We start from the raw sequence: 21272 nt of genomic DNA on the forward strand, positions 1-21272 counted from the left end.
TTGCTCTGGGATGAGTTGCAATACTCCATTTGCTCTATTGAATCTCATGCTTCAAGTGTATCCAGTTTATAATCCAATTGTGTTGCCTCATTGTGATTTGCTTTGTGATGGTGTGACCTATCGCGTTGTGACACACTTTGATCTTCTTAGTTCCCTGCCCTTACGCACGCCCCCTTCCCCCCACCCGCCCACCCTGCTCGAATGGTCCCATTTTAATGATGAAAATGTGTTTGACAAAACCTTGGGCTTCCTTTCGGATCTGATGACTTGATGCATTCAAATGCAATAACAGGCTTCCTTATGGTTACCAGAGCAGAGAGCAGGCAGTGCGGGTGAAGGGGATCGGTGGGGTTTGCTGCCACTTACCAATGACGCTCAACCATTGTAATCATTTGCAGCAACAGGAGTCATCCATTCAGCCCCTCGACTCTGGTTCATCCCAGTTCGATCAGGACCGATCTGTATCTCCAATACATTTCCCCATCTTTGAATTTCAAAATGCATTGCCCACACCTTCCTCCAGACTGTCATGACCACCCTGGGCTAGTGTGCGATCAATTCAGTTCTACTTGACCCGGAGTCGCAATGCAGGAGAAATGGGATTTTATTTAATATACCCAAGGTCCTTGGTTGTAACCTTTAAAAACAGTAACTTTTTATTCTGTGCAGTATTCTAATTAAACAGACAGAAAATGTAACTGACTGTCGATTACCCCTTTCCCAACCCCCCCTTTCTTAAGTCACCCCAATCTCTTACACATAACCTGGCTTTTTCCCAGGGTGGAGGGGTCAATTACTAAGGGGCATAGGTTTAAGGTACGAGGGGCAAGGTTTAGAGGAGACAAGTTTTTTTACACAGAGGGTAGTGGGTGCCTAGAACTCGCTGTCGGAGGAGGTGGTGGAAGCAGGGACGATAGTGACATTTAAGGGGCATCTTGACAAATACATGAATAGGATGGGAATAGAGGGATATGGACCCAGAAAGTGTAGAAGATTGTAGTTTATATGGGCAGCATGGTCGGCACAGGCTTGGAGGGGCGAAGGGCCTGTTCCTGTGATGTTCTTTTCTTTGTTCTTTGTTGTTCTTTGTATACAGAGGCGAAAGGATGGTGGAAAGGGAAAGAAAATATCAATAAAAATAAAAGGATAAGAATCTTTCATGCACTGGGAGGACTTCCAGTCAATGCCATTCTGAAGTTCAGGCTTTTGATTTGGTACTTCTTACTTATCGGATTGAGATGGCATTCTCTGGCAACGCTGTCTACTTTCCCTGCAGACTCAGCATCATTTTGGGTTCTCTGGGCATTCACTGCTTTCAGAACAACAGAGCAGTTCTTTCACTTCAGCAACCAAGAGAGAGGGAGGCTCTTCCTTTCACTTCCAAGGTCGAAACACTTCTGCTAAGTTCTCGCAGAAAGCAATCACTCAGGAACCAATCACTGACTGTTGTCAGGCAGAAGACTGTCCCTGGCTCAACCCACTGGTTGCCGGTTAACCAATCAAACCAATTCTCTCCAAAGCTGGTTCTTAAGATTCACTCGGTCCAAGTAGTAAGTTTTCCTTTCTCCAAAATATAAAACCTGGCAATACAGAATCCTGACAAGCAGGCTGTTTCACTTTGAGTTTTCTGCTTAAACGCACATCCCAAATATGGGCCCACGGACCAAAAGAATAAAAATGAAAGAAATGGGAACAAAGTAAACAAACAGGAAATTTATTTCAATAATCTCTTTATGCCATTCAAATGCCAACTCATGCTGCTCATTCGCCACGATGGAATCTCTCATGCTTGATACCAACTCATCCCCCCAATGGTCAATGGTCCCTCACGCCTTAAACATCAATGATTACACTAACACTCCCAATAGGCCCTCAGAACTTCCATGGCCAAACATGGCACTTCCATGCCCACTGAGCCAATTAGTTTACATGTTTGGCTGAGATCCTCACGTCTGCTCAGAAAGAAAATTGTTAATTCAAGAAGCAAGTTCCCAAAATCACAACACCATTCCCTATCTCTGTAACAACCTCCAGCCTCTACACCCTGCCCTATCTCTGTAACCACATCCACCCTCTACACCATTCCCTATCACTGTAACCACCTCCAGCCTCTACACCCTGCCCTATCTCTGTAACCACCTCCACCCTCTACACCATTCCCTATCACTGTAACCACCTCCAGCCTCTATACCCTGCCCTATCTCTGTAACCACCTCCACCCTCTACACCATTCCCTATCACTGTAACCATCTCCAGCCTCTACACCATTCCCCATCTCTGTAACCACCTCCAGCCCCTACACCATTCCCGATCTCTGCAATAATTTCCAGCCTCAAAATCATTCCCTACCTCTGTAACTACCTCCAGCCCCTACACCATTCCCTATCTCTGTAATAATTTCCAGCCTCTACACCATTCCCTATTTCTGTAACCACCGCCAGCATCAACACTATTCCCGATCTCTGTAACCACCTCCACCCTCTACACCATTCCCTATCTCTGTAACCAGCTCCAGTCCCTATACTATTCCCGGTCGCTGTAACCACTCCAGCCCCTGCACCATTCCCTATCTCTGTAATGAACTCCAGCCTCTACACCATTTCCTACCTCTGTAACCACCTCCAGCCCCTGCACCCTGCCCTATCTCTGTAACCACCTCCAGTCCATACACCCTGCCCTATCTCTGTAACCACCTCCAGCCCCTGCATCATTCTCTATCTCTGTAACCACCTCCAGCATCTACACCATTCCATATCTCTGTAACGACCTCCAGTCCCTGCACCCTGCCTTATCTCTGGAACCACCATCAGCCTCTACACTATTCCCTATCCCTGTAACCACCTCCAGCCCCTACACCATTCCCTATCTCTGTAACCATCTCCAGTCTCTACACCATTCCCTATCTCTGTGACGACCACCAGCCCCTGCACTCTGCCCTATCTCTGCAACCACCTCCAGCCGCTACACCATTCCCTATCTCTGTAACCACCTCCAGCCTCTACACCCTGCCCTGTCTCTGTAACAACCTCCAGCCTCTACACCATTCCCTATCTCTGTAATCACCTCCAGCCCCCGCACCATTCCCTATCTCTGTAACCACCTCCAACCCCTACACCATTCCCTACTTCTGTAATCATCTCCAGACTCTACACTATTCCCTATCTCTGTAACCACCTCCAGCCTCTACACCATTCCCTATCTCTGAAACCACCTCCAGTCCCTGCACCCTGCCCTATCTCTGTAAACACAACCAGCCTCAACACCATTCCCTATCTCTGTAACCACCTCCAGTCCCTGCACCCCGCCCTATCTCTGTAACCACCTCCAGTCCCTGCACCCTGCCCTATCTCTGTAACCACCTCCATCCGCTACACCATTCCCTATATCTGTAAACACCTCCAGCCCCTATACTATTCCCGGTCGCTGTAACCACCTCCAGTCCCTGCGCCATTCCCTATCTCTGTAACCACCCCCATCCGCTACACCATTCCCTATCTCTGTAACCACCTCCAGCCCCTATACTATTCCCGGTCGCTGTAACCACTCCAGCCCCTGCACCATTCCCTATCTCTGTAATGAACTCCAGCCTCTACACCATTCCCTACCTCTGTAACCACCTCCAGCCCCTGCACCCTGCCCTATCTTTGTAACCACCTCCAGCCCCTGCACCCTGCCCTATATCTGTAACCACCTCCAGTCCATACACCCTGCCCTATCTCTGTAACCACCTCCAGCCCCTGCATCATTCTCTATCTCTGTAACCACCTCCAGCATCTACACCATTCCATATCTCTGTACCGACCTCCAGTCCCTGCACCCTGCCTTATCTCTGGAACCACCATCAGCCTCTACACTATTCCCTATCTCTGTAACCACCTCCAGCCTCCACACCCTGCCCTATCTCTGTAACAACCTCCAGCCTCTACACCCTGCCCTATCTCTGTAACCACCTCCAGCCCCTGCATCATTCTCTATCTCTGTAACCACCTCCAGCATCTACACCATTCCATATCTCTGTACCGACCTCCAGTCCCTGCACCCTGCCTTATCTCTGGAACAACCATCAGCCTCTACACTATTCCCTATCTCTGTAACCACCTCCAGCCTCTACACCCTGCCCTATCTCTTTAACAACCTCCAGCCTCTACACCCTGCCCTATCTCTGTAACCACCTCCAGCCTCTACACCATTCACTATCACTGTAACCACTGTCTGCCTCTACACTATTCCCTATCTCTGTAACCACAACCAGCTTCAACACCATTCCCTGTCTCTGTAGCTACCTCCAGCCTCTACACCATTCCCTATCTCTGTAACCACCTCCAGTCCCTGCACCATTCCCTATCTCTGTAACCACCTCCAGCCTCTACACTATTCCCTATCACTGTAACCACCACCAGCCTCAACACCATTCCCTATCTCTGTAACCACCTCCAACCTCTGCACCATTCCCTATCTCTGTAACCACCTCCAGTCCGTGCACCCCGCCCTATCTCTGTAACCACCTCCAGTCCCTGCACCATTCCCTATCTCTGTAACCAGCTCCAGACCCTGCACCATTCCCTTTCTCTGTAACCACCTCCCGCGTCCACACCATTCCATATCTCTGTACCGACCTCCAGTCCCTGCACCCTGCCTTATCTCTGGAACCACCATCAGCCTCTACACGATTCCTTATCTCTGTAACCACCTCCAGCCTCTACACCCTGCCCTATCTCTGTAACAACGTCCAGTCCGTGCACCCCGCCCTATCTCTGTAACCACCTCCAGTCCCTGCACCATTCCCTATCTCTGTAAGCACCACCAGTCCCTGCACTATGCCCTATCTCTGTAACCACCTCCAGCCTCTACAGCATTCCCTATCTCTGTAACCAGCTCCTGACCCTGCACCATTCACTTTCTCTGTAACCACCTCCAGCCCCTACACCATTCCCTATCTCTGAAACCACCTCCAGCCCCTGCATCATTCTTTTTCTCTGTAACCACCTCCAGCCTCTACACCATTCCATATCTCTGTAACGACCTCCAGTCCCTGCACCCTGTCTTATCTCTGGAACCACCATCAGCCTCTACACTATTCCCTATCTCTGTAACCACCTCCAGCCCCTACACCATTCCCTATCTTTGTAACCATCTCCAGCCTCTACACTATTCCTAATCTCTGTAACCACCTCCAGCCCCTACACCATTCCCTATCTCTGTGACGACCACCAGCCCCTGCACCCTGCCCTATCTCTGCAATCACCTCCAGCCTCTACACCATTCCCTACCTCTGTAACCACCTCCAGCCTCCTTACCCTGCCCCATCTCTGTAACCACCCTCAGCATCTACAACATTCCCTATTTCTGTAACCACCTCCAGCCCCTGCAACCTGCCCGATCTTTGTAACCACCTCCAGCCCCTGCACCCTGCCCTATCTCTGTAACCACCTCCAGTCCATACACCCTGCCCTATCTCTGTAACCACCTCCAGCCCCTGCATCATTCTCTATCTCTGTAACCACCTCCAGCGTCCACACCATTCCATATCTCTGTACCGACCTCCAGTCCCTGCACCCTGCCTTATCTCTGGAACCACCATCAGCCTCTACACGATTCCTTATCTCTGTAACCACCTCCAGCCTCTACACCCTGCCCTATCTCTGTAACAACCTCCAGCCTCTACACCCTGCCCTATCTCTGTAACCACCTCCAGCCCCTACACCATTCCCTATCTCTGTAATCATCTCCAGCCTCGACATCATTCCCTATCTCTGTAACCACTGTCTGCCTCTACACTATTCCCTATCTCTGTAACCACCACCAGCTTCAACACCATTCCCTGTCTCTGTAGCTACCTCCAGCCCCTGCACCATTCCCTATCTCTGTAACCACCTCCAACCCCTACACCATTCCCTACTTCTGTAATCATCTCCAGACTCTACACTATTCCCTATCTCTGTAACCACCTCCAGCCCCTACACCATTCCCTATCTCTGAAACCACCTCCAGCCCCTGCACCCTGCCCTATCTCTGTAAACACAACCAGCCTCAACACCATTCCCTATCTCTGTAACCACCTCCAGCCTCTACACCCTGCCCTATCTCTGTAACAACCTCCAGCCTCTACATCCTGCCCTATCTCTGTAACCACCTCCAGCCCCTGCACCCTGCCCTATCTTTGTAACCACCTCCAGCCCCTGCACCCTGCCCTATCTCTGAAACCACCTCCATCCGCTACACCTTTCCCTATCTCTGTAACCACCTCCAGCCCCTATACTATTCCCGGTCGCTGTAACCACTCCAGCCACTGCACCATTCCCTATCTCTGTAATGAACTCCAGCCTCTACACCATTCCCTACCTCTGTAACCACCTCCAGCCCCTGCACCCTGCCCTATCTTTGTAACCACCTCCAGCCCCTGCACCCTGCCCTATATCTGTAACCACCTCCAGTCCATACACCCTGCCCTATCTCTGTAACCACCTCCAGCCCCTGCATCATTCTCTATCTCTGTAACCACCTCCAGCCCCTGCATCATTCTCTATCTCTGTAACCACCTCCAGCATCTACACCATTCCATATCTCTGTACCGACCTCCAGTCCCTGCACCCTGCCTTACCTCTGGAACCACCATCAGCCTCTACACTATTCCCTATCTCTGTAACCACCTCCAGCCCCTGCACCCTGCCCTATCTCTGTAACAACCTCCAGCCTCTACACCCTGCCCTATCTCTGTAACCACCTCCAGCCCCTGCATCATTCTCTATCTCTGTAACCACCTCCAGCATCTACACCCTGCCCTATCTCTGAAACCACCTCCAGCCTCTACACCCTGCCCTATCTCTGTAACCACCTCCAGCCCCTGCATCATTCTCTATCTCTGTAACCACCTCCAGCATCTACACCATTCCATATCTCAGTACCGACCTCCAGTCCCTGCACCCTGCCTTATCTCTGGAACCACCATCAGCCTCTACACTATTCCCTATCTCTGTAACCACCTCCAGCCCCTGCACCCTGCCCTATCTCTGTAACAACCTCCAGCCTCTACACCCTGCCCTATCTCTGTAACCACCTCCAGCCCCTGCATCATTCTCTATCTCTGTAACCACCTCCAGCATCTACACCCTGCCCTATCTCTGAAACCACCTCCAGCCTCTACACCCTGCCCTATCTCTGTAACCACCTCCAGCCCCTGCATCATTCTCTATCTCTGTAACCAACTCCAGCATCTACACCATTCCATATCTCTGTACCGACCTCCAGTCCCTGCACCCTGCCTTATCTCTGGAACCACCATCAGCCTCTACACTATTCCCTATCTCTGTAACCACCTCCAGCCTCTACACCCTGCCCTATCTCTGTAACAACCTCCAGCCTCTACACCCTGCCCTATCTCTGTAACCACCTCCAGCCTCTACACCATTCCCTATCACTGTAACCACCTCCAGCCACTACACCATTCCCTATCTCTGTAACCACCGTCTGCCTCTACACTATTCCCTATCTCTGTAACCACCACCAGCTTCAACACCATTCCCTTTCTCTGTAGCTACCTCCAGCCTCTACACCATTCCCTATCTCTGTAACCACCTCCAGTCCCTGCACCATTCCCTATCTCTGTAACCACCACCAGCCTCAACACCATTCCCTCTCTGTAACCACCTCCAACCTCTGCACCATTCCCTATCTCTGTAACCACCTCCAGTCCCTGCACCCCGCCCTATCTCTGTAACCACCTCCAGTCCCTGCACCATTCCCTATCTCTGTGAGCACCACCAGTCCCTGCACTATGCCCTATCTCTGTAACCACCTCCAGCCTCTGCAGCATTCCCTATCTCTGTAACCAGCTCCAGACCCTGCACCATTCCCTATCTCTGTAACCACCTCCAGCCTCTACACCATTCCCTATCACTGTAACCACCTCCAGCCTCTACACCATTCCCTATCACTGTAACCACCTCCAGCCTCAACACCATTCCCTATCTCTGTAACCACCTCCAGCCCCTATACCATTCCCTATCTCTGTAATCATCTCCAGCCTCGACATCATTCCCTATCTCTGTAACCACTGTCTGCCTCTACACTATTCCCTATCTCTGTAACCACCACCAGCTTCAACACCATTCCCTGTCTCTGTAGCTACCTCCAGCCCCTGCACCATTCCCTATCTCTGTAACCACCTCCAACCCCTACACCATTCCCTACTTCTGTAATCATCTCCAGACTCTACACTATTCCCTATCTCTGTAACCACCTCCAGCCCCTACACCATTCCCTATCTCTGAAACCACCTCCAGCCCCTGCACCCTGCCCTATCTCTGTAAACACAACCAGCCTCAACACCATTCCCTATCTCTGTAACCACCTCCAGCCTCTACACCCTGCCCTATCTCTGTAACAACCTCCAGCCTCTACACCCTGCCCTATCTCTGTAACCACCTCCAGCCCCTGCACCCTGCCCTATCTTTGTAACCACCTCCAGCCCCTGCACCCTGCCCTATCTCTGAAACCACCTCCATCCGCTACACCTTTCCCTATCTCTGTAACCACCTCCAGCCCCTATACTATTCCCGGTCGCTGTAACCACTCCAGCCACTGCACCATTCCCTATCTCTGTAATGAACTCCAGCCTCTACACCATTCCCTACCTCTGTAACCACCTCCAGCCCCTGCACCCTGCCCTATCTTTGTAACCACCTCCAGCCCCTGCACCCTGCCCTATATCTGTAACCACCTCCAGTCCATACACCCTGCCCTATCTCTGTAACCACCTCCAGCCCCTGCATCATTCTCTATCTCTGTAACCACCTCCAGCCCCTGCATCATTCTCTATCTCTGTAACCACCTCCAGCATCTACACCATTCCATATCTCTGTAGCGACCTCCAGTCCCTGCACCCTGTCTTATCTCTGGAACCACCATCAGCCTCTACACTATTCCCTATCTCTGTAACCACCTCCAGCCCCTACACCATTCCCTATCTTTGTAACCATCTCCAGCCTCTACACTATTCCTAATCTCTGTAACCACCTCCAGCCCCTACACCATTCCCTATCTCTGTGACGACCACCAGCCCCTGCACCCTGCCCTATCTCTGCAATCACCTCCAGCCTCTACACCATTCCCTACCTCTGTAACCACCTCCATCCTCTACACCCTGCCCCATCTCTGTAACCACCTTCAGCATCTAAAACATTCCCTATTTCTGTAATCACCTCCAGCCTATCAACATTCTGGGGCTACCATACCAGGAACTCACTGGAATGGCCATATACATACTGTGGCTACAAGAGCAGGTCAGGGGTGATGTATCCTGCCACAAATCACTCACCTCCTGACTCCCCAAAGCCTGTCCACCACCCACAAAAGCACAAGTCAGGAGTATAATGGCATGCTCTCCACTTGCCTGCATGAGTGCAGCTCCAACAACATTCGGGACGCTCGACACCATCCAGGAATTGGCAGCTCACGTGACTGACACCCCTTTCTCAAACTCTCTCTCCACCATCAACACACAGTCTCAGCAGTGTGCACAGCACAAACACACCAAGGCTCCTTATGCATCCCCTTCCAAACCCACGACGGCTAGCATATGGAAGAACAAGGGCATCAAACACATGGGAACAACAGCACCCGGATATTCTGTTCCAAGTCGCTTACCACCCTGACTTGGAATTATATCACCTGTTCCTTCACTGTGGCTGAGTGAAAATCCGAACAGCATTGTGGATGTACCTACACCACAGGGACTGCAGCGGCTCATCGCCACCTTCTCAGGGGCAATTATGGTCGGCAATAAATGCTGATTTCGCCAGCGATACCCATGTCCCCTTAATGAATTTGTTAAAAATGACTAGCAATCTTCCGCTTGATGCTGAAATGAACATATACATGAAGAGCGTGCGAAGCAACAGCAGCTTGACTGAGATCACCAAACCTGTGCCTTCGGTGCACTCATCTACAATGGCGAGGCCTTGACAGCATATGCTTGCCAGGACAAAATGGTGAACAGTTTCAACTCTCTCAGGCACATCATTGGCATGTCTTGGTCAGACAGGGTCACCAACTCCATGGTACCGAACTTCTTATTACTAAGCCAATGACATGTGTTGGCATGGCCGTGTTCATTGGATGGATGACGGCCATGTACCCACAGGCGTTCTCTCTGATGACCTAGCCAGGGGGTTTTGACATGCTTGGTGACCGAACCCCCACGACAAAGGAGACCTGCAAGCAGGAAATAGAACATGGCAAATGTCAACACTGACAAACGCGACAATCACCAATAGCCGTGATCTCTGGTCTACCTGTTTGGAAGGTCATGGAAGAGGTGAAGGCAAACAGAAAGTTTAGCTGGCCAATAAGAAGATGCAATGAAAGGATAGCCCATCAGAGCTTGCATGTTCACCGTTAGCAAATGCACCACAGTCTGACATGCTAGATTGGGCTCATGGGCCACTCCATGCGAGAGCTTAACAAAGAATTCAACACAAAGGAGTAAATCTTCGTCTCACGCGGCTGAAGACTGCCTAAAAATATTGAAATCTGTTTTGGTTTGTGATTAACCTTTCAAAGGATTATGTACTGTGGACCTTTCACACAAATATACAATAAAAGTGCCAGATTGAAAGATCTGGTTTGTGCAGTGACTGTGATTAATGACAGTCTCCATGGAACTGAATAGTGTCACTGGAGAGTTTCTCTTTACTACTAATAAGAAGCTCCTTTGAATGTGTCAGTCTCGTAGTGTCAGCGGGAGCAGTGCCTCCGACACTAACAGGAATCAGCGTCTCCATAGAAATGGACAAGTGGATGGTGTATTGTTTCATCGTTGACTTAGAAAAGATTCACTATCCTCTCCTTGCTGCTATTACTGTTCCTGGTAAGTCTTCATACGCAGCTATTCGTTCCATAAACTCTATCCCACTGTATGAATGTTCTCCTCGTTTTATGCGAGTTATTACTTTTATTCAGCTAAATTCTTTCTTTCTGGGTGTAATGTTGTTTTGATTTTAATTAATTTAATTATTCCTTTGTTCGTTCATGGGATGTGGGCATCACTGGACCAACATTTATTGCCCATCCCTGAGGGCATTTAAGAGTCAACCACACTGCTCTGCGTCTAGAGTCACATGTGTGCCAGACCAGGTAAGGATGGCAGATTTTCTCCCCTAAAGGGCATTAGTGAACCAGATCGGTTTTTACGACAATTGATTAAATTTCACCATTAGACTTTTAATTCCAGATTTTTATTGAATTCAAATTCCACTATCTGCCCTGGTGGGATTCGAATCCATGTCGCCAGACCATTACCCTGGGTCTCTGGATTGCTAGTCCAGTGACAATATCATGCCACCACTGCCGCCCCATTCATTCTGACCTCAAAGAATGGCATCCTCATATGATGTTTCCTTCTTGAAATTAGGAGATTTAACAAGACTGGAAATCAGAAATCCAAGTCATAGAATATAGATCATAGAACATAAAGTGCAGTCTCTCAGTCACTCCCACACATGTGTTTCGATCAGATCCCTCTCTCCTTGACTGCAAATATTTCTGTGATTGAATCCTACCAACCCTGTACAATAACCTAGTAAACCACCCAGTTCAAGAGAATTTAGGGTGGGCAAAAAATGCTAGCCTTGCCAGTGTCAACCATATCCCTGAAAGAATAAACAAAGTCAAAAGATCGCTGGGCATTTTTGTATCGCAACAAGTAAATAGTGAAACTGACAATTTTGCTTCTAATCTGATATATGCTTTCCATGTTTATGTCTCTTCCTCACAGTTAACATAGTGATAATTGTGATCCTGTCTCGAGGAATGTGTAGTCTCTCTAAATGTGTCACATGCTATCTGGTGGCCAGTAGCAGTGGTTGTTATTATCGACCTGATGATGAGTCATATTCCAATTTTTTCTTGGAAGCAGTTCATTTTTGTGTACTCCATTCCTACATGTAACATGCACACAATTCTGCTTTATGCAGCCACAGACTGCTCTGTCTGGTTCACTACCACTCACACCTTTGATAGAGTTGAGGCTATTTGTTGCCCAAGGCTGTAAGTTAAATATTGTACTGAGAAAACGGCGGCTGTGGCTCTCGGTATGGAGACCGTGTTGAGCTGTTTAAAGCATACTACGTGGTATTTGATGTTAACGGATCAGTATCAACTGTGCAATGCCCCGTGGTTTTGCTCTGCACAAAGCAATGTTATGGAATTACAAGTCTGGTTAACAGTTATGCTCCAGCACTGCATTATCACCCCTATGGTCCCATTTGCTCAGATTCCACTGCTCAATGCAGTTGAAGAATGTGGTCAAATATCTCTTTACGCAAATGTCTAAATTCATTAAACAATAATGAATTTACATGATGAAGACTAAACCCCATCTCATTTTACATTCAACAAGCCTAAATAGTGGTGAGTATGTGGCATTCACTGCTACAGTGAGTGGTTAAAACAAATCGTACAGATGTATTAATAGGAAAATGGACAATACATGAAGTTGAAGGGAAGAGAGTTCAAATGCTGAGAAACTTTGATGAGGAGATATGAGAGTAAGCTTAATTGGAGAAGTTATGCTGCATAGATTGTTGCTGCACATTCGTGGGTGAGGTCCCCAAATGCTGTACACTCTGCCTGTAGGAATTATCTCAACACAATTTGTTCATTTCTGATGGGATGTCCCCAAATTGTTTTTCTCCCAAGTGAGGAGTGATAAGTTGACTCTCTTTATTGAACTTCCCTTGGTTTGTGTCAACAGGATTATTGCAAAGGCATCCCTTCCCTTGTTGCTATCTTTTCCCAGCCCCAATGTATTTATGTTTTGAAAGAAACCAATTTAATCATGGTTTCTTGAGTTAAAGAAACAGTGAGTTTATTTCTGTAAACCCACTGATTGTGCCCCTTCATCAGTGTGATGAGAGATGGTACTATATTTAATATTTTTGGGATTCATTATGTTATTCTGTGAAAGTCTTGTGTTTATGTTAACGAACATAATTTAATTAAGTTGGGGATTGATTGTCTATAAGGTTTGGGACTTCAAATGAACGCGCATGAAGTAAGAATGCCAAGTTAATTTTCTACATGTAAATAATCAGTAGGTAGAAATTTGAATTAGGAGATAGGCAAGGATTTGAATTTTTTGATGTTAAATTGCAAGGGGAAGTAAAACGACATGTGTAGCTTGCAAACGCTTCATAATCAAACAAGGAAAGATTATCAAATTGTATTTGACATTCAAATGGGGCTATAGAGTGAATATGAAAGATTTTATTTTAAGTTAAGTTTCAAACAGGGGCACGAGCAATGGAGGATGGAAGAAGGAAAACAATACTTAAGGAGAGATTTTGAGGTCTGTGTTGGAAAATGAGTATGTCCCACCTCCTGAGGGTTGGCTGTTTGAGAAAGACCTGCAAACAACATCTCTAGGTTGGAAGAGATGCAGATTTAAATCAACACCCAGTTAAGCCAGGAATGTCTTGGGGCTGCAAAAGTAAAACTGTGCTCAGTCTAATGTTTTGAAGTTCCACAGCAGAGTGGAAGTGATAAGTGAGAGATCACGTGGTATCACTAAAGCTTTGTCTTCGGTGTAATATTACTGTAGTTTTTTTTTATAGTTAAATATCTATAAGGGAGCTCTGCCAAAAGGGTTTTCACTTGTGAGTCAGACCAAGTACTTAATATTTTGCGGGGGGGAATGTTCTGTCAGAATAATTTAATTGTAATCCTGAGTGTTAAGTTTTATTTAATTTTATTAATAAATGCTTTGGTTTAATGTGGCTGAAATTTGTGGCTTCGGAGTTCAGTAAGCCTATCTTCTTGTGGTCAGAGCACAAACATTAAGTTATGCTAGATGAGCCAAGATTCCCTTTGAGATTTGGTGTACTTCACAATTAAGATCCATTGGACCATAACAGAAGGACTCACATTAGGATGAGGCCAGCAGATGGATATCCTTCTCAATAAAATGTATGGTCTGCCTGCGGAAGTGTGACAGGTGCTAACAGCTACTAATGGAATGGTGAGACTTCCGATTGGATTGCATGCGAGGGGTTCACCTGAAAAAGAACCAGAAACAATTTCCACTCCTCGTCTCTACTTGAGATGATATAAAGAGCACACATTCTTGTTCCTGAACTATAGGACAACTCTTCAGTCTCTACTTGAGATGATATAAAGAGCACACATTCCTGTTCGTGAACTACAGGACAACTCTTCAGTCTCGAAGTGGGATTGTGTAAAGTCCATTCCCGCCTCCTCTTGAGCTACAGTGTCCATACAAAACTGTGGTTCTACATTATTTGCATAATGCAGAGCTAATAGCATTGTTAATCTTCCGAAGACAATTGCAAGATTAATTCACCATGGATAGTTAATCATCTTTATTCGTGCACTTGTCAACCAAAACATTTTTGGCAAAATAGAAGATTTTCACCTTACCTTTTTGTCCATTTCTTTCATAGAATCTCTAAAGTGCAGAAGGAGGCCATTCGGCCCATCGAGTCTGCACTGACCCTTCGAAACACCATCCTACCTAGGCCCAATCTCCCACCATATTCCTGCAACACCACCCTAAAGGCACTTTAGTATGGCAATCTATCTAGCCTGCACATCTTTGGACTGTGGGAAGAAACCGGAGCACCTGGAGGAAACCCATGCAGACACGGGGATAATGTACAAACTCCACACAGCCAGTTATCCGAGGTTGTAATCAAACCCGGGCCCCTAACGCTGTGAGGCAGCAATGCTAATTAATTTTCAATTAATTTCAATTATTGTCCAATTAATTTTCCTCTATGCCCTTAACTCCAAAGACACTTTAAACATGCAGAAACAATGACATCATTTTCTCCTCCTGCTACATCTTACTCTGGTGCGCCCATCTCAAATACTGGTCCCACCTTAATTTCTTTTACTAATTCTCCTGGTTTCGTAGTCCACAGCTCCTTCTCTATGGCACTTACACCTCCCTCTCCGCCCCATTTTCATTCACTCTTCTTGTTTTATCATCTGTTCTGTCTTCCTCTTTCATGCCCCTATCCCCATTATCCTGTCTCAGCATTCTCTTCCTATATCTTTCCTTTCCAATGCTTTCAACCAGGTTTGAACAATATTGAGAATTCTTTGAGATATTTAATATTGATGAATGAGCTATTGAAGCATTCCATAACACACGATATGAAGCATGATGTTTCTTGAACAGTGCCAGCTTCAGTGAAATTTTGGTCATTTTATATCTACTGCTGTGTTTCCTACATTTGTTTTGAAATACCAACATCAGGAAATCATTCTTGCATTTGTATTTAGCACGACAGTTCTCATAAAACATGCAAGTTACATAATTAGATACATTAAAGTATTAAAACTGGTATTAGGCATCAATGAATATGATCCAATGGCTATCTGCTTTGAAAGGCATGATATCTGCATAATCTCGGATACTTTTTCCCCTCATCCCAGTAGTGAAGCTCCAAGTCCCTGCTTTCCATTTGACTTTGACTGAAAACCTATTGGCTAGGGCGGTTGTTCAGTCTCTGAGAGAGCAGTGACACTGGTGCAACCGTTCTTCTTACATCACTTCCCGAATAGATCTGGATGTTATGGGCTTACAGGAATGTGTGATCTTGAGACATGATCATAAAGGAAAAACAGGGTCAAACCTTTCTGCCATGAACAGGTGAACATTTGCAGAGCTGACAGGTGATTGGATCAATGGATTTAAAACATTGAGAGACATCTCTGCAATGTCGCTCATCAACATCTTGATTCAGTTCGACACAAGTAATTAACTATTAGTTTATAATCAATTGTACAGGAAACGGCATATGAAATAATTCTTAATTTAAACAGAGTCCCTCCTGCCAAAGATATTGAAGGTCTTGCTGGCAGAATGTCAATGAGGCACCAGTTGTCCTATTTCATCTGAAATCTGTTTCTTAATCATTTTTTCTTTTAGTTTCTACACTCATGCCTCGTCAGTGCTAACTACACATCAGATGGGGATGGCGGCTAACTCGACACAGACAGGTGAATCTCTCAGCAATCCAACAGACCTGATTGTCACTGAAACACGGAGTCCTTATAAAATAGTCGAGGTGGTCTTCGCTGTGATTGTGACAGGATCTTTGAGCTTGTTGACAATTATTGGAAACATCCTGGTCATTGCTTCTATCAAAGTAAACAGACAATTGCAAACTATTAACAATTACTTTATTTTCAGCTTGGCCTGTGCTGATTTGATTGTCGGTGTGTCCATGAATCTATTCACCATTTACACTCTGATTGGCTACTGGCCTTTGGGTCCGGTGGTATGTGACTTGTGGCTTTCTGTAGATTATGTTGTCAGTAATGCCTCCTCCATGAGCCTCCTGGTCATCAGCTTTGACCGCTACTTCTGCGTGACAAAGCCCCTCAGCTACCCCGTGAGGAGAACAGGGAAAGTGGCAGGAATGATGATTGCGGCTGTTTGGGTGGTGTCGTTTATCCTGTGGGCTCCTGCCATTATCCTCTGGCAGTTCATCGTAGGGGAGCGGACAGTCGGCGAGGGTGAGTGTTATATACAGTTCTTCTCAAATCCAGCTGTCACTTTTGGCACTGCCATAGGTGCCTTCTATCTCCCTGTGTTCATCATGATGATTTTATATGTGAAAATATCTTGTGCCAGCAAAAGTCGAATAATGGCAGATAAAAAGGAGTCTGAATCGAGCAAGAGGACCGTTTCTCATAGTGCAGCAAAGGGCAAAATAATGGAGCCGAATAATAACAACTTTTCAAATGCTCTTGATGGTTTACCAGAGGTCAAAATGCAAAATAGCAAAATGACTGGAGAAATAATAACTGATAATTGTGGCCAAGAAGAGGAGCTCCCCATTGAATCAACTTACCCCAGTGTGTCCCAATCAAAGCAGAAGAAACAATTGCCGATACAGGAGAGCACACCCACTACTCAAACCTGTTTCAGGATGGACAACTCCAAACACTCCTGCATGAAAATAGTCAGCAAGTTTAAAAAGAATAACCACTGTGACACCACAACAAGAATGGTGCCAGTTATCCGCGGTAAGGGTGGGAATGATGGAGAGATCAGGGTAGACAATAAGATCATTACAGTAACCGAAATCCCAGCTAAGAAAAAGAAGGGAGCGGTATCCCGAGAGCAGAAGGTGACACAGACCGTTCTAGCTATTCTGTTGGCGTTTATCATTACTTGGAGCCCATACAATGTCCTGGTTCTCATCGACACCTTCTGCTCAACCTGTGTCCCCAACACGGTCTGGATTATTGGATATTGGATATTTTACATTAACAGCACCGTCAACCCAGCCTGCTACGCACTATGCAATCCGACCTTCAAGAAAACCTTCAAGCGTCTCCTCCTGTGTCAGTACAAAAATATCAGTGCAACGAGATAGATACAGCTACACACACAACCTCGGGAACACGTTACAGATGCTTATGAGGGTGACTTTCACACTTTAACATCCAAACTATATGGAATTAACACTGGATAAAAGCAAATTACTGCGGATGCTGGAATCTGAAACCAAAGAGAAAATGCTGGAAAATTTCAGCAGGTCTGGCAGCATCAGTAGGGAGAGAAAAGAGCTAACGTTTCGAGTCCAGACAAAGGGACCCTTTGACAAAGGATCATCTAGACTTGAAACGTTAGTTCTTTTCTCTCCCTAGATGCTGCCAGACCTGCTGAGATTTTCCAGCATTTTCTCTATATGTAATTGCCATGTCAATTGTGGGCGGCACGATGGCGCAGTGGTTAGCACTGCTGCCTCATGGAGCTGAGGATCCAGGTTCGATTCCGCCCCAGGTCACTGTCCATGTGGTGTTCACACATTCTCCCCGTGTCTGCGTGGGTCTCACCTCCACAACCCAAAAAGATGTTCCGGGTAGGTGGATTGGCCACGCTAAATTGCCCATCATTTGGAAAAAAAAAGAATTGGGTCCTCGAAATTTATTTTCAAAGCATGTCCATTGTGTTGGATCACGGGTCAATTTGACATCTGTGACATATAACACTGAGAGAACATCTGAATCAAATCCAATACATGTGTAATGTCTGTAATAAACAAAGCATGAGCTGATGATCAGAATGTATTTATGTGTGAACTGAGCTTAAGCATCATAGAAAATCGAAAAACACATTTAATGAGGAATGTTCACTTTATACACTGTTACCCAATATTTGATATATTAATGGGCCCCTGGCAGTGTCATCGCTGGAGGCCCGGTTAGATGGATAGTGTGTGGATCAGGTTAAGGTCAGCAGCATTGGGCACAATTCAGGATGAGGCAGACTCAGGAACCTTTTCCAACTCCTACCCATCTTTAAGACGGAGATAGATAGGTTCTTGATTAACAAGAGAATAAGGGGTTATGGGGAGAAGGCAGAAGAATGGGGATGAGAAAAATATCAGCCATGATTGAATGGCAGAGCAGACTCGATGGGCCGAGTGGCCTAATCCTGCTCCTATGTCTTATGGTAAAAGAAATACACACACATGCCTCATGATTCAGCGAATAATAGCCAAGGGGCTATTTTGGGGAAAGAACTGAAGATGAAATGTAAAATAAGATAACAGGTGTCATCATATCACACAATGAACACGGTGCTTCTAGTCTGAAAACCCTCTGCACTGTCCAACCCCCTCATGATTTAGAATATCTCTATCAAATCTCTTCTCACCTTCTTTCCTAGGAGAACTGTCCTAACGTCTCTGATCCATCCTCATGTCTGGAGCCATTCTTGTAAACCTCTTCTGCACTCGCTCCAATGCATTCATATCCTTTCTATAGTGTGGTGCACAATATTCCAGCTGAGGTCTAATGAATGCCAATTGAACATAACCTCCCCGCTCTTGTACTCTATGCCCATATTAATAAAGCCCGGGATACTGTGTACGCTATTAACTGTTCTCTGTGACTCTTCTGCCACCTTCCATGATCTTTGCACATATACAGCCAGGCCCATTTGCTCCGACATAACTTTAAGAATTTGATCCCTTATTTTACAATGTCTCTCCAAGTTCTTCGTACCAAAATGCATCACCTCAGATTTCTTGACATTGACCATCATCTGCCACCGATCTGCCCACTCCACCAACTTATCAATGTCTTTTTGATGTTCTGCACTGTCCTCTTCACAGTTTATGACATCCAAGTTTCATATGATCTACAAACATTCTCATTGCTCCCTGTAAACCAAGATCTAGATCATTAATATATATTGGCAAAAGCAAAGGTCCCTGGGAACACCACTACAAACTTTACTCCAGCCTGAAAATATCCATTGACCATTACTCTCCATTTTCCATTATTTGGCCAGTTTTGTTTCCACGTTGCTACTGTCCCTTTTATTCCATCAGTTGTAACTTTTCTCACAAGTCTGCTAAGCGGCACTGTGCAGAATGCCTTCTGAAAGTTCATGTACACCACATCAACAGCATTCCCCTCATGGACCATTTCTGTTACCTCTTCAAAAAACTCCAGAAAGTTAGTGGAACACAGGTTCCCCTTGAGAAATCAATGCTGGCCCTTCCTAAACAACGCACGTGATGACTAATTCTATCCCGACTAATTGTTTCTACAAACTTGTCCACCCCTTCAGTTCAACTGAGTGTTCTTTAATTGTGGGGCCTCTCCTTACAATCTGTCTTGAACAATGGCAAATACTTGGAATTCTCCAGTCCACCTCCCCTGAGTCTAGGGGAGACTGAATGAATATGGCCAGCGTCCCGGCAATTTTCATTCACAGTTCTTTCAATATCCTTGGATGCATCTCATCCAGTCCAGGTGCCTTGTCAACATTAAGTGCCAGCAGTCTTTTCAACTCTTTCGCCATGTCAAGTCTGAACATCCTGAAACATGAAACTAGATCTGCTTGCTCAGGTGGACATAAAAAATTCAGTGCCGACTTCCACCTGTGACCATGGAGTGATTGGTTATAAAGGGCTGTTCCTGTCAAAGTCACAGAAAAGGGCTCTTTTCACCCAGATCCGGGTGGAATTTTGATGAAAAGGCGTAGGTGAATGTTAGAGGAGTAGTTTACCCCTGGAATGATATGTCTTCTGATCACTGGACCCGGCAGAAAGCAGTGAGAGATTTGGCTGGAAAGTTGAAACAGTCTTGTGCTTCAGACAGTCTCTTCCGGCATGCAGGTGGGGGAGGAGCAAGCTGTAAGGCCCCAAATTCAGGAACTGATGACTTTTAGCAAGGAGGAATTCCATAAACAGAGGAAATAAATGCATGAGGATCATGCAAAGGCCATTGCAGAAGCTGTGGCATCCCTGAAGAGTATTTTAGAGTAGATAGAGAGGTGTTTGGAGGTGCAGGGGTCACAGATTCGGGAGATTGAAGGAGTGATTTCGGACCATAGCGATTGTGTGGTGGCTCTGGAGACGGAGGTGGGGCTCCTAGGAGACCCTTGTAAAACGCTGAGGGCAAAGGTTGAGGAGCAGGAGAATACCTCGAGAAGACAGAATCTGCGAATAGTGGGCCTGCCTGAAGGAGTGGAAGGTGTGAGTGCCACGAGGCACGTCTCGAGCATGCTGGCGGGACTGGTGGCAAAAAGGTGGCTAAATAAGGCACCTGAAATGGACCGAGCGCATAGGTCTCTGAGGCAAAAGCCTAGAGTTGGGGAGCCGCTTCGGGCGGTGATCGTGAGACTCCATAACTTTGTGGAGAAAGAGAAAATTCTACGGTGGGCCAGGGAGAAGCATAGCTACGGTGGGAGGGAAATAACGTCTGGATTTATCAGGACATCGGAGCCGAGTTGGCAAAACGGCGGGCAGGTTTCAACAAGCCAAGGCGGTGCTGTACCAGCGGTAGATCAGATTTGGGGTGCTTTGCCCGGCGAAATTATGGGTGCCGGTTGGAGGCCGGGAGTATTATTTTGAGACCCCAGAAGCGGCTGAAGACTTCAGTAAGGAGCATAAACTGGGGGAGAACTGAGTGGACAATGCTTGGGAACCGGGGGTGCTGGCACTATGCAATGGTCAGGAGCATGTTTGAAGTGGGTGTAGGTGTCATAATATACACCAGTATATCATGGTGCAGATACACACACACCGATGGACACACAGCAAGACCAATCAACACACACAACACCGCAGCCAATCACCAGTTAGAGCACACTCACTATAAAGGCAGGGGGCATCAGAGTTCCCGCTCATTCGGGATGCAGCCTCCTACAAGGACAGCTTACAGCACAGATCCTCACCATGTACTGGTTCGGATAGGCATAGGTCTTTAGTTGAATCTAACATCAT

The 21272-nt window shown here is 46.6% G+C and overlaps 1 protein-coding gene across 1 annotated transcript; it reads left to right on the top strand.

Annotated features, from left to right (window-relative positions):
* Nucleotides 1-15959: 15959 nt before the first annotated feature.
* LOC140389374 (muscarinic acetylcholine receptor M2-like) lies at nucleotides 15960-17405 on the top strand. The gene has a single exon (XM_072473537.1). The coding sequence runs from the start codon at nucleotides 15990-15992 to the stop codon at nucleotides 17403-17405; it is 1416 nt and encodes a 471-aa protein (XP_072329638.1). The 5' UTR covers nucleotides 15960-15989.
* The last annotated feature ends 3867 nt before the right edge of the window (nucleotides 17406-21272 follow it).

The sequence above is a fragment of the Scyliorhinus torazame genome, chromosome 14 (genome assembly GCF_047496885.1).
Source record: "Scyliorhinus torazame isolate Kashiwa2021f chromosome 14, sScyTor2.1, whole genome shotgun sequence".
Classification (NCBI taxonomy): domain Eukaryota; kingdom Metazoa; phylum Chordata; class Chondrichthyes; order Carcharhiniformes; family Scyliorhinidae; genus Scyliorhinus; species Scyliorhinus torazame.